General features: G+C 43.4%; 1 protein-coding gene across 3 annotated transcripts in view; it reads right to left on the bottom strand.

Annotated features, from left to right (window-relative positions):
• The window catches only part of Unc13b (unc-13 homolog B), a 162,709-nt gene that overhangs the window by 13,681 nt on the left and 135,298 nt on the right, over nt 1-13,730 (bottom strand). For all 3 annotated transcript variants that reach the window (XM_059254195.1, XM_059254194.1, XM_059254193.1), the window contains 9 exons: nt 12,995-13,222; nt 12,263-12,404; nt 10,399-10,568; nt 9,878-9,993; nt 9,411-9,574; nt 8,646-8,796; nt 6,134-6,202; nt 4,277-4,366; nt 3,473-3,601 (listed from right to left, as the gene is read on the bottom strand). In XM_059254195.1, the coding sequence (XP_059110178.1) occupies nt 3,473-3,601; nt 4,277-4,366; nt 6,134-6,202; nt 8,646-8,796; nt 9,411-9,574; nt 9,878-9,993; nt 10,399-10,568; nt 12,263-12,404; nt 12,995-13,222 (1,259 nt within the window). The remainder of the gene's footprint in view (nt 1-3,472; nt 3,602-4,276; nt 4,367-6,133; nt 6,203-8,645; nt 8,797-9,410; nt 9,575-9,877; nt 9,994-10,398; nt 10,569-12,262; nt 12,405-12,994; nt 13,223-13,730) is intronic.

Below are 13,730 nucleotides of genomic sequence, written 5' to 3'. Positions count from 1 at the left end.
ACAGACCCTGTGTGCAGTTTGACCTAACTTCCAGTGGACCAGGTCCCCTTTGGATCCTTTGAAGGCTATTGTTAGCTGGAAGAAATGCACCTGGAAAGTTTTGCTGGAGAAGAAGAGGATTTGCTTAGAAGGAGACAAAGGAATACAACAATGGATCTCAGGAAAGGCAGAGCCACCCATAGTTGGAGCCCAGACAAGGACAAGTTGTGATCACTACAGATACTGGAATGGACAATCTCTCTCACAGGAACAAAGGCAAAGGTGGAGCTGCCCAGGACAGGGATGAAACTTTTATGAGTATACTACATGTCACTGCAGTCTCCAAAATCCCCTCGTGAGCCTGCATCAACAACAGGTTAGTGGAAACCAGGACAGAATCTATATCTATATCCTATTGATTCCACCTCAATTTCACTTACATGCATCTTTTTCTTTTAGTTTTTCTGCCACTATCCCAGCAGAGACTCATTCAAAGGACATCCTTGACCTTTGAACTTCAGTCCACTATGTCCTCCAGTGAGCTGTCAAATGGTTTCTCTATAAGGAAAATCTCCGAGTATGACCTTCTGCGTAGAGCTCTCCCATGGCCTTCAATTAAGTTTGATGGACTCCTCCATCAGACACAAAGGTCCTTCGGAATGTTCCTTTTTTCTCTACTTCTTGTCTTCCCAGTTCTCTTGTGTTGTACTGCATCATGATCACCACTTACTGTGGTGCCTGGCAGGATGCTAAAAGCTTTGTACACACTATGTCATTTATCTTCTTGATGACTCTTGGGCACAAGTTACTATCATCTCATTTTTGGAGGAGGAGACTGAAGGACAGCGAGGGTCTAAGACTTGCCTACTGTCACAGAGCTAAATAGCAGAGCTAGGATTTGATCCCACAACAGAGTTTGAGGTTATAAACACCTGATTAAAGAAATGCTTATGTTTCCGTAAATTAACATACTCATGCACAATTCTGTACCATGAAATACTCTATTTCCCCCTTCTCTTCCCTTCAGCTCCTTTCTTGATATCATTTTTTACCCCTTCCTCAAAATCCAGGTTGAACTTGACTTCTCTCAAGTTGTCTCTGATGCTCCTGGGCTCCAAGATGCCTCTCCCCTGGGCTACCAGAACAGACTATGAATTTCTGGTACTAGTATACCAGATATCTAATACTATAGTAAAATGTAATAAAACAAAGAGAATGATACATGCAATAATTTGCCCTAATTTCTACCAAACAGTAATTTCTCCCAAGGCAGAAATGTGTTTTATTGGACTTTACATATATAATACTCCCTTTTTGTTAAGTGAATGGGTGGATACATGATCCTATGAGTAAAGATGAGTAGATGGAGATATTAAACCAAAATAAGAGTTTTACTCGTGTATACATTGCCTCATGAAAATGAGATTGAGAGAAAGCCGAAGCAGAGAGTAAAATAAAAAGGCTAAAGCCAAGTCCCTGAAGAGTTTGTAGGCCTTCTTTAGAGTCTAGTTCATTATTATGCTGGGGCAGAGAGATCAAATGCTAAAATATCTGCATGGTTAGAAGATCAAAGCTGAGAACAGTATCTTTCCCTAACCAAAGAGAATCCATAGATGAATGACAGAGGAGCCCAGACTGTACCAAGCTAAACAAAGGCCCCAGGAAAACCTCCGACGGACATCAGAACCAGTAGAAAGCTTTGTAAAGCCTTTAAAGAGAGAAGCCTTAAATATATGGATGGCATAAAAAGGACATTTAGAATGAGAAAAGGCAGCAGGCAAAAAAAAGGATCCTAGAACAATGGTTCTCAACTTTCCTAATGCTACCACCCTTTAATACATTTCCTCATGTTGTGTAACCCCCAATCATAAAATTATTTTTATTGCTACTTAATAACTGTAATTTTGCTACTGTTATGAATCATAATGTAAATATGTGTGCTTTCCAATTAGGTGACCCCTGTGACAGGTTGTTCGACCCATAAAGGGATCTGCACCCACAGGTTGAGAACCATTGTCTTAGATCTTTACTAAGGTCCTCTGAGGAAGCATTACAGACTGGATACATTCACTAGAAGACGAATGTTCAATAGATTTCCATCATTTGGCTCTACTGCCTTTCAAAATCAATCTCCCTCTTTTGTGTCATTTTTCCCAGTGTCGAACCAAGACTAAATTCTTCCTCCTTGGAATCCCTTCACCCAATCCTTTCTCAAAACACTTCTTTTGTTTTGTTTTTGTTTTTTGAGACTGGGTTTCTCTGTGTAGCCCTGGCTGTCCTGGAACTCGCTCTGTAAACCAGGCGGGCCTTGAACTCACAGAGATCTGCCTGTCTCTGCCTCCCAGGTGTTGGGACTAAAGGTGTGCGCTACCATGACCTGGCTCTCAAAACATTTCTAACAGACCACATGGACTGAATATACAAGCATGTCCATGAGACTGGGGAGTTTTTGAGAGTACTAGAGGCTGTTCTCAGACCTGGCCTGGAACATTTTACATAAATATACATGCATATATACAAATATATATACACACACATGCATATACACATATGTATGTGTACACTTTGTTGGACTGTGTGTGTTTATTGTACTGAAGGAGAGTAAATCTGCAAAAGCAAAATTAGCAAGACATGAACTATAATTGAGTTATTGTAACTAAAAAGAAGTCCCGGCTTTTAAATGGGTGGCAGAGGAGAGATATGGTTGGAAGTGTCTAGAAAGATGGGGCTGGAGAAGCGGCTCAGCAGGTAAAGGTATGGTACCTGTCACCAAGTCTGATGACCTGAGTTTGGTTCCTGGGACTAATATGGTAGAAAGAGAGAAGCAATTCCTATAAGCATCCCTCTGACTCCCATGTGTATATGTGCACACACATTCACATATACAAAATAAACAAATGTAGTAAGTTGTTTAGAAAAAAAAAAAACTAAGTTTCCAAGCCCTGAGTTAGAATGCTAGCCTAAAACAGGTGAAGTGGGTAGGCCTCACAGGAGGTTAGGCTCAGCCTTGACAATCAGTCGGTGAATATAATCTCAGAAGGCCATGCACTGCTGAATGAGTCGCTAAAGGGAAAAGTTCAAGTTTTGTGCCAGGAGCTCAGAGGCAGCTATAGTCTTAGAGGAAGAGCAGTGCAGAACTTACATGGGTCCAAATACACCTGATCAAAATTAACCTTGAGATAGTAAAGGTAAAAGAAAGATGCTGGGATGGCCTGAGAACTCGACTTAATTTGAGCTACCAAACTGCTCAAAGCAAAACTTATCACAGCCATTCCTGTTCAACTCGGACATGAGTATGTCACATTTTGTTTAAGGGTCCTTTGACAATTACATCTATACTGAGACAAATGGTCCAAAGGCAACAACTTACTCATCCTTGAGGACATCAAGGACTTTGTTTTGAACTCCCTTCCACCATAAATTTCTAGTAAAGAAAAGCTGAGGTTTCCAAGAACTACTGTCAGCTGACATCACTAACTCCCAAACCTCTTACCAGCTGGTACTGGCGACTGTACAGGTCATGGCAGTTGTTGAAGATATATTCATATGTAGAGTTCAAGCAGGCTTTCACACAATCCTTTACCACCTGGCTGGCTCTTGGGGGGCTCTGCAGTTCTTGTACCTGCCAGTTAACAGAAGAAATACAAGCCCAGGATCCTGCCCATCCAGGTGGGATATCCTCCCATCATTCCTGCAAATGTACTGTAGACTCATTTCACCTTTTCCAGGTCTTCAAACCTTGCCCAGTGTTATGGTTTGAATGGAAAACATCCCCCATAGGCTCAGGTTTTGAGCACTTAATCCTCAGTTGGAGGTACTGTTTTGGGAGACTGTGAAACTTCTGGGACACAGTGTCTAGCTATCAGACACAGATCACTAGGAGCAGGCCTTTGAGGGTTACAGTGTGGCCCTGCTCCCAGTTCTGCTCTCTGCTTCCTGATCCACCAAGATGTGAGAAGCAGAAGCAGCAAGTTCCTACTGTTCTGGACTAAGCAGAGGTACTGTTCATACCTTCCCTACCATATGGACTGTTCCCTGAAACTGGGATCTAAAATAAACCTCTCTGACAGTGGTGAGAAAACCAGGGAACACACCCTATGGTGACTCAGCGGGGTAGCAGATGGGGAGAACCTCCAGGTCCTCCTCACTGGTCTACCCATTACACTCTCAGAAGTAACCCAGGGAACTGGTGTGTTTACAAGTGGATGAGTCCTGTAGCCTCAGACTGTCCAATGACTCTTCCTCTCTAGGTTTCCAAACCCTCAGCCCAGCACTGGCCAGCTCTGTCCACTCTTACCTTCATCCTGAAGAAAGTAATGCTGGTCAGCAAATCCACTGTAGACTTTAAATCCTGAAGACGCTCAGGACTCCCAGCAGGGAAGTTATTCTGTTACAAATCAAGCAAATGTTAAGAAAGGGACAGAGAGACACAAAACCTTCACTGCCCTAACTGCTGCCCGCTGGGATTTTCTGTAGTTGAGCTGGGCAACCTCCAGTACTGGACTCCTTTTTCTTCCCTACTGAGGTAGACAGGTCCTTGCCTGGTGCCAAGATGAACACTTTACAGCTCCAAAAGCCACACTTCTCCCCCAAACCTGCTTCCCATGATGTGTAAGCATCTGTTCAGATGAACACAGATACAGTCCGCTCCACACCCAATGAGTACTTCAAAAGCTACAATCTAACTGTATGTTATGAATACAAGTGAAGCCATACTACAGACCCAACTGAGATCCAGAACCTGCACTTTCAATCTACCCTGCTCATCTAGTGTTCTGGCGCCAGCAGATGGCGGAGTTCTGAGCAAAATCTTAAGTGAATTCTTTAGGACTTTCCTGTATGTCAGATTATTCTCTTTGACATGAATTATAGGAGGAAGCTGCCATGGAGAGCTAAAAGGAAAGACTCCACTCTGTTGGCTTTAAGCCTACAGAGGGCTACTAATGGCAAAGATAAGATATAATTATTTCCCCATTATTCATGCAAACGGAGAGTAAAGAAAGTACAGATAACCAAAAACTTCTTTTGTTAAGCTGGAAGTTGCTCTTGCACTTACTTTCCAAAGTGCATGTATTGCCTACTGTGGAAATTCCTAACACTTTAAGCAAGTGATAAAGCCTTTGTAAAAAGATCTAACTTAAAAGGAGATGAGAAGTTGTCCGTTTTCTCATCCTGTGCCATCCTGGGCACTCACTCTCCTACATCTATTTCCTCCTATACCAGAAAAAGATATAACACCTAATTACAGTGTCCAATACAGGCTACTCTTTCTTCCCCTAGCCAAAGATTCATATGTTTCTTAGGAATTGAGATGAGCAAAAGAAAAAGAAAGGAAGGAAGGGAGGGAAGGAGGGAGGGAGGGAGAGAGGGAGGAATATGGCTAAGTATCTAATATTTTAAGGGATGTTCTGGGAGACTATGTCATTAGAAAGTTGGATAGGATGATATGAATAGGATTGGAAAGCCATCTGTCCACTAAAAGCAGCCATATATGCTATTTATACACTGTAATGATCCTTAGAGTCCGAAGAACCAGGAGTATTAATGGCATTGGGCATCCAGGTGGGCACAATGAAACAGATCAATTTCCCTACCTCTCATCCTTATAACTAAGGCTTGCCCATGTATGGTGGTATTTTATCTGTACTAAAATGTGATTTTAATTGTATGTTAATAAATAAAGTTGCCCGGGGGTCAGAAGTTTTAGAGCCATAGCTGGGCGTGGGTGGTGCATGCCTTTAATCCCAGCACTTGGTAGGCAGAGCTAGGTAGATCTCTGTGTGTTCAAGGATACAGCCAGCATTGGAGACACACGCCTTTAATCTCAATATCAACCATAGACGACCTGGAGGTCTATACAGACAGGCAGTGACAAGGCAGTCATGTGGTTGGTTTTACAACCAATGAAAAGGCAGAATAGAAAGTCTATATAAAGACAAACAGACAGGAAGTAGGTCTCTTTCGGAGAGGTCTCTTGGCTGAAGAGGCTAGCTGCAGCAGGCAGGTAAGGCTCTTAGCTCTGATCTCTTGGCTTTCGTCTTTGCATTGGCTCTGTGTTTCTTATTTAATAGAACGGTTGGTTATATCTACACCCATGCCTTCCAGATTGGGTTTAATATTACTATTACTCTACCCACAGCATGTCTTCACTTACCCTGTACGTAGAGAGGTCTATCCTCAGGGAGTTGTGTAGCTGATCAAGCAGTTTTACAAATCTCTCTTTCTGAGGGTAAGAAAGAAAGAAAAAAAAGAGTGGGGAGGGGACATCTGGTTGGCAACACATCTTTTCTGATCTCTGTCCATGGGAACAATCAATGTAAAGAAAAATAGACTAGATGAACCCTGTTCCATTGTTTAGCAGCACTGCCTTAAACTAGGAAACATTTTCACACTAACAAGGAGACATACATGTCCCTGGAAAGGAAAAATCTTTTTCTAAACACAAGGATGTGACCAGTAAGTGTATCTCTGTCTCTTTGAGACCTTAATTCATTTAGTCAGGCAAAGGAAATGAAAATACTTTCCTCAACTGGCTCCTGAGTCTGAGATCTCTGGACTCTGTTGGGGCATTTTTTTTTTAAGCTTTAAATAAAGCATTTGTTGATGAGTAGAAGCACTGATTCTTCATTCCATATCTGGAAGAATGATCAAAGCCTCCAAGGCACTAGAGAGCATAGAAAGAAATTAGTGACAGGATCGAGAAGGGCTGAGGGACTGGTTATCCCTGAGCATCATCCGCATCTGTGGGTCTAAGAACATGGGGAACAGGTCCACTGAAGAAAGGACAGAGGGCTGGGAAGGGACCTCATCCTGGGGGCCTTGAAAAGGCAGTTTCTGCTTTGTTCTTCCAACCCTAGCAGCAGAGTCGGGGGGGGGGGGGGGGGACACTAAGGTGAGGGTCATCTAGCTGAGTCATCCTTGGTTTGACCCACATGACATAAACCCAAAATGGCTCACAGGGACATTGGTAGAAAGGTATGGAATTGTTAGGGTTAGGTGATGTGGAACTCAGGCTGCAGAGGCCAAATATGGTTTTCAAGAGCATCTCAGGGGGGCTGGAGAGATGGCTCAGCAGTTAAGAGTACTGGCTGCTCTTCTAGAGGTCCTGAGTTCAATTCCCAGCAACCACAGGGTGGCCCACAACCATCTGTAATGAGATCTGGTGCCCTCTTCTGGCATGTAGACATACATACATACAGGCAGAACACTGTATACATAATTAATTAATTAATTAATTAATTAAATACTTAAAAAAAAGAATATCTCAGAGTCATGGCCCTCAATGTCCCTCAGGAGCCCTTCCAGCTTCCTTGCAGGTAGTGAGTACCTTGGAAGAGCTGGGAAAAAACAGCCCATACTCAAGCCTTGCAAATGAGCAGCTATCAATCCAAAGTAGGGGTAAGGAGCCAGGCATACAGATAGACAAGAGCAGTGGGCACCCAAGACACTCTGCTTCTAGCTACCTTCACTTTGCCATCCTGGCCTCAATCAGACATCCCCAATCTCCCAACTTCCCTCCCCTCAGGACACTTTTCCTGCACAGACTACCACATTCTGGATCTTTCTCATTCCATCACAGGCCCCTTGCCTCATTTCCCTGTAAGACCTCCAAGCCCTACTCTCCCACAGCTGCAGCCAGCAAAGTGAGGCCACTGTCCACTCAGTCTGTCTAGCCTTGGGGCCTGCAGGGACAGATTAGGACAGAGACTAGACCTCTACCTCTTCCTTGCCACCTTGGTGCCAAGGAGCCTCTTGGCATTGTTTTTTTGGCAGGGGAGTGTTCAAGACAGGGTTTCTGTGTAGCCCTGACCATCTTTGAACTCAGAGATCTACCTACCTCCCTCTGCCTCTCAAGTGTTGGGATTAAAGGCGTGCACCACTACTACTCAGCTATCTTGGGGGCATTCGTAACAGCCAGAGTCTAGCAATGATGATGGAAGAGAAAATAGTGATGCATTTGAAAGATGGTCAGAAAGACACAAGAAGTCTCTCTTTTAACCAAGTTCCATGTAATTTTCCTTAGTGTATATTTTAATATTGAAATATATAATATATACTATTTTAACAGTTGATTTTCATGGAAAAAGTATCATTAAATGTGGAATCACATGCCTGTAGACTGTTGGCACATTTCGAGAATTCATTATATTGATTATGTCAATAGATACTGATTAAGTCAATATATAATGGAACCTGATCGGCTTAATCAATTAAATTAACTCATCTATAGAAAAACTTTATTAACAACAAAAACATCATAAATACCAAAAGTCAGGGATCACAGATGCAGTAGACTGTGGGGATATCAGTAATTTTATGCCTACAGAGAGAACATTCATGATAGGTCATTTCATCCTATTTATCCTGAATTTATGTCAGGTGACATTCTGAGTAAAGACTATAAGACTAAACATTGTGATTCAACTAAAGTCCTGACTAGAGCAGTATTGCCTGGGCCCATACAGCAATGTCTTCTAGGGTGTCATCATTTCCTAGTAGAGTCTTAAGATAGTCTATTAATTATCTTATCTAGAAGGAAAAAAGGGTTGTTTTTCAAGGTAGCAACGATCTGAATATTAGGCACATCAGTCAATCTATAGAACTGGCCAGAACACAACAAATCATCAACTGATAGCATTTGGGTACACATATTTTATCACACTCACACCAAAATTGGAGGCCGAGAAACGATCCGATGCAGAGACATTAGTGGAGGCAGTTGTGTGAGCATAATAGGCATTGATGTTGGCCAGTAAGGTGCTCATCACTGCTGGCACTCCTGGACACATGTACTTTGATGATAAGCATGCAAAATGCCTGAAAAACAGAATCCGCGTTCTCAATGACTCTTCACGGTTTGCAGCAGAAGCCAAGTAAGAATCCAATTAAAGTTTGTGGAAGTAAAGCCAGGTCAATCACCTCCCTCTGCTTATGCAATATGGATTCCTATGTACATCTCTATGACAGTATCACCAATTGACGCTTCCCGCAATAAACAAGAATTTCTATTATGTGAGCACTGGTAGATTCCACAGAGAAATATTTTCCCTGCAGCTTAGAGCACTCTTTGTTGATTCAGTCTAGGTCAGCTTGTTGGCTATGCACACATGTACATGGGCAAAAACATGCCACATTTGCTTAGACCTGTGATATCTGGGTCTGTGTCTTTGTATACCCACTCATGCCTTTTTCCTTTCCTAACCATGATCTTGGTGGGTAAACAGGCAAACTCCTGAGATGCTGGCAAATATACTCCCTTTCTCGTGTATGCTTCTTGCCTTGAGACATAGACACATTCCACCCAACTCAAAGAGGAAAGTATGGAATCACTACACCTTATGGCTACTAAACACCTGTCTACTGTATCTTGTGCCTTCATTAGCTACCCAAAGCATTAACAGCTACTTCCCAGGACCCCAGGGGAGCCTCACGTCATGGCCTGATATATGGACTCGATGCCATAGCGCATGGCAAATTCATCCACAATTTCTTGGGCTGTCTCATCAAAGTACACCTTCCATGCATCATCACCCCGAGCCTCTGGGATCCAGACTCCTCCACTGCCCTGAATGTCTGTGAGGTAATGAAAAAGGTTCTGCAGGATACAGAGTAGAGAAAAGAAGGGTTACAAGCACATCATAACTGAAATTTCAGTAGAAATTTTTTTATGTCATTTATGTCACTGCTCAGTCCTTCCAGTGGTCATAGCAGGCAGTTCTCACAGTAAAAGCAAAGAACCATGAGTCTAGTCCCTCAGGCTATTCAAAATAGCACAATGAGCCAATAATAAAACAGCAACAACAAAAATGGTCCGAGATCTCCAACCACCTGCAAACCGTACTTACGGTCAAAAGCCCACCCCTGCTTTCCTGCCCTCCACTTACAAAGTGCTGCTCACCTCATGGAGACATGTATATTGTACATGGTACGGGGCGACCTTCTCCTCTCCCTTGATCTCCACACTGATTTGTAGGCGGATAGCCCCTGAGACAGCTGACTTGTCTGTCCTCTTCTCTACAAGGGAAAGGAGACTTGGGAGTCACAGCAGTGCAATCCCAGGTGCTACAGGTACAGGTAGCACCATCTGGGTTTAACTGAAGAGGGGAAATGGCACCAACCCAAGTGGCCACATAGTCTATAAACAACCCTGTACTAGGTGGAAGAATAGGATTGGCCAGAGACCTAAGGGATTAGGAATTAGAACGGAGACTGAAAGCTCTGAAATGTGAGGAATGTACAAGCTGGAATGAGTTTTAGCCATTGCCATTCTGTTTTCCACCACTGCCAATGGGCAGCTCTCTAAAGGTAAGGCAGGCTCTGTACAAGGGTATGCTCTGGAGCTTGGTGATTTGGTAGATTTCCTAGATCCCTCTGAATGGTCTCCAATTAGAGGAACATTTTATGGTTCAGTTTCCTCACCCAGATTGTACCAGACATCCATCTCTCCACTCAGTGTCCGAACCTCAATGATGGTTTGGCCAAGGAAATCATCAGACTCCCGCTTGAGCCGCTGTTTGACTCTGGATTTGATGTCGTCATCCTCATCCCACACACGTACCTTAATGCGATCAGAAGAGTTGTGGCACTCACTGTGAAAGAAGCAGGTAGAGGATTCGGTTGGACAGACTCAGCAACATCACTATCACTCCCAATTCCCACCTCCAAAGCTCCACCAACTACACTTGAAAGAGGAAGAGAAAAACACAGCAGACCATGGCACTCAAATTCCAGTGAATCAGTCTATCCAAGCAAAAGGTTTTCAATCCTAAGGGATGGGAAGGAAATGAGTAGCTATGGTCAATTCTGGCTTCTTATGCAGCTAACTCTATCAGCAATTCCAACAGAACACCACCACAGAGCTCCAGAAGCAACTGCTAGTTCCTTCCTCAGAGTCTAAGATATGAAGTACCACATGATCTTGGTAGGGTCATCAGGTTATATCTGCTTAGCTTTCTAACTCCCCCATGTATCTAACTCTGTGCTATGAACTTCTTTACTCTCCCCTTGAATGGCTATCTCTGCTGTGGTATTTTTGCTTTGGAGAAGGGAGATGCCTAGGTCTCCAATTTTGTTCTCCTCCCCAGAAGTTGTTTTCTGGATCTTGGTCCCTCATCCCAAACCAGCACTAAGCAGAATGTTTCACTCATTTCCCTCTATTATATCTTTCCACATCCAAGATAGTCCCATTAAAATACTATAACATAGTAGTGGGGCTGGAGAGATGGCTCAGTGGTTGAGAGCACTGGCTGCTCTTCCAGAGGACCCAGGTTCAATTCCCAGCACCCACATGGCAGCTCACAGCTGTCTGTAACTCCAGTTCCAGGGCATCTGGCACCCTCACACAGACATACATGCAGGCAAAACACGAATTCACATAAAATAAAAATAAACAAATAAAAAAACACAGTAGTTACTTCTCTACTGACATTAATGGGTTAATCAACAATGCACATCTTGAAAACAAAACTGTGTCACTCTTTCTGAGGTGAAGAGCATCACGTAAAGCATCTTGCACAGAATAGGGACTGAATAAATTGTTCATCTATAATGAGTACAAGAGGACAACCATGAACCAGTTCATTTAAAAGTAGCCATGTGAAAGCAGTCAAGTGGGAACTATTCAGATTTTCAGACAAACAGGTACTTCCCTCAGTAACTGCTACATGAATGTTCAGAGGAGTCAGCAGAACCTGCTCTCTACATAGCCAGCCTGCTCAGCAGATTCAGACCCAAAGCCTGATCTTATACCTTGGGGAGTAGGGATGCAAGACAAAGCCATCTGGTCACTCCAGACTTTCATCCAAGTTCTAGGATATAGTGAAATAGTCTATAAGAAAGAGAGGTAAGGGAAAAGAAATGGAGGAATATGCTGGGATAGGAAGAAAGACTTTCCTTAAGAAAGAGGGAAATGTCTCCAGACCCAAGATTGCCATCTTCAAGCATAATTACGCAGTTATAGGCCAAGACATTCTTTCCTCAATCCTAAGAAAATCTTAACACTTTCTAGGCAGGGCAAGGAAGTAGTCACAGGGTAGTAGGAAAATTTTTCTTATGCTAGAAAAAGCACCTGTACCCCATAAACTGACCTAGTTAACACAGGGTTTGGGTCAACTACCAAAGACTGTAAGAGAAACCCAAAAGTTGCCCAGTGAAACATGTGAGAATCTCCACAATCTTTGTCCAGTCTTAGAGCTCAAGCCAGAAAAGTGGGTTATAATACCGCTTCTAAAATATGCAGATTTCCAAGTAAACAGTCATGGGTGTCCACCCCTCTGTGACTTACAAATGGAACTTCTCCTCCCAAACAGGATTCAAATTTCCAAAAATGGTTTTGGTGCGCTTCTTGGTTTTCCCAACTTGCACAGTCACATAAGGGTCACTGGATCCTGTCTTATCTTTGGCTTGTAGGCCCTGGGCACAAACCACTGCAACCCAAGCACAAATCAGAAGGTCCAAAGTACATTTCAGAGTTAAGTCACAAGCTCCCCTAACACTACTCACATTCTCTCCAACTTAGAGAAGCCCCACCCCGCCCCATATGTACATAGCAAACCTAACCTTACTTCTCCATATCTATCCTTAGCCATGGGCTACCAGCCTCCCCCTCAAAGTTTAGTCCAAGAATCTCGTCTATCTCCTCCCTGAGCACTTCCTGACCAACGGCCACCTCACTGGTCCTTAATTCGATAATGTACACATATTCCAGCTCCACCCACCTTACTAGCAAACCACTGGTGACTTATTCTCTGGTCTCCTCCCACCCCCAGTTTTTATAGAATTCAACTGTTAACTGAGTGTACAATGTCAGAGTGTTAGGACATCCTTGTATTATGATTCCTATTGCTTGTGAGTACTTGCCTCTTCTAGCACCAGGGTCTAAATGGGGGAGGAGTGATGGATGATACGATTCTCTTTCTCTCGGTTATAGCTTCTTCTCCTCAACCCCTTCCTCCTCCTCCTCCTCCTCACACTTTCCCCATAGTCTCCCTAAGCCCTCAAACTTTAGCTTGCGTACCAGTGATGGTAATTTTGGCTGACCATTTGGAGGTGCCGTCCAGGACGCTCTGCTTTACTGTTTTCATCTGCTGCACGTGGGCAACTTTGCTCACTGTGAAGACATCTCGGATAACCTCAAAGATCTCTGGTTTATTCCGCTCTCGGATCTTCATCCGGTCCTTCATGGCCATGATAATGTTCTGTGTTCTGTCCTCGGCCCCGTGTTTACAGCTCTTTTCAGCAGCCCCTGAAAGATGGCCCAGAAAGCAGAACTAAGTAATAGACCACCTCCCAGACCAAGGTCAAGCCAGGAAGACGTGTCGGGAAGAGGCATGAAACAATGGGAGAGGCTCAAGGATACTGTGAATTCCCTTCGAAAAGGCAATCTCTATGCTGCTTCCTGCCTGGCCAGAGGAGTTTAAAATGCAATTTAAAAGGTAGCAAAATCTTGACAACGATGATGGGAGTTCATTATACTATTCTGTTTAGATGAATGTTGGAAGAATCTCCCATCATGTCTCTAAGGTCAAAAGGTGTCTCAGATGTCATGGAGTTATGGTAGGTGGCCATGATAATACTGCCAATCTTACCTGTCAACTGGGTTGTGCTCTATGGTTCTAGTGCTCTTAATTAATCTCAGCAAATAGCGTATGTAGTATGATAAGAAGATAGGATCTTTGTTGTCAGACCTGGGTTTAAATCTTAGCTCCACCTCTCCTAGCTTTGTGAACCACTTTTTCCTCTGTGAGGAAACA

Source organism: Peromyscus eremicus, chromosome 2 (assembly GCF_949786415.1).
Source record: "Peromyscus eremicus chromosome 2, PerEre_H2_v1, whole genome shotgun sequence".
Lineage (NCBI taxonomy): Eukaryota > Metazoa > Chordata > Mammalia > Rodentia > Cricetidae > Peromyscus > Peromyscus eremicus.
The sequence above is the reverse complement of the archived record's forward strand: the minus strand, read 5'-3'. Positions and strand labels throughout refer to the sequence as shown.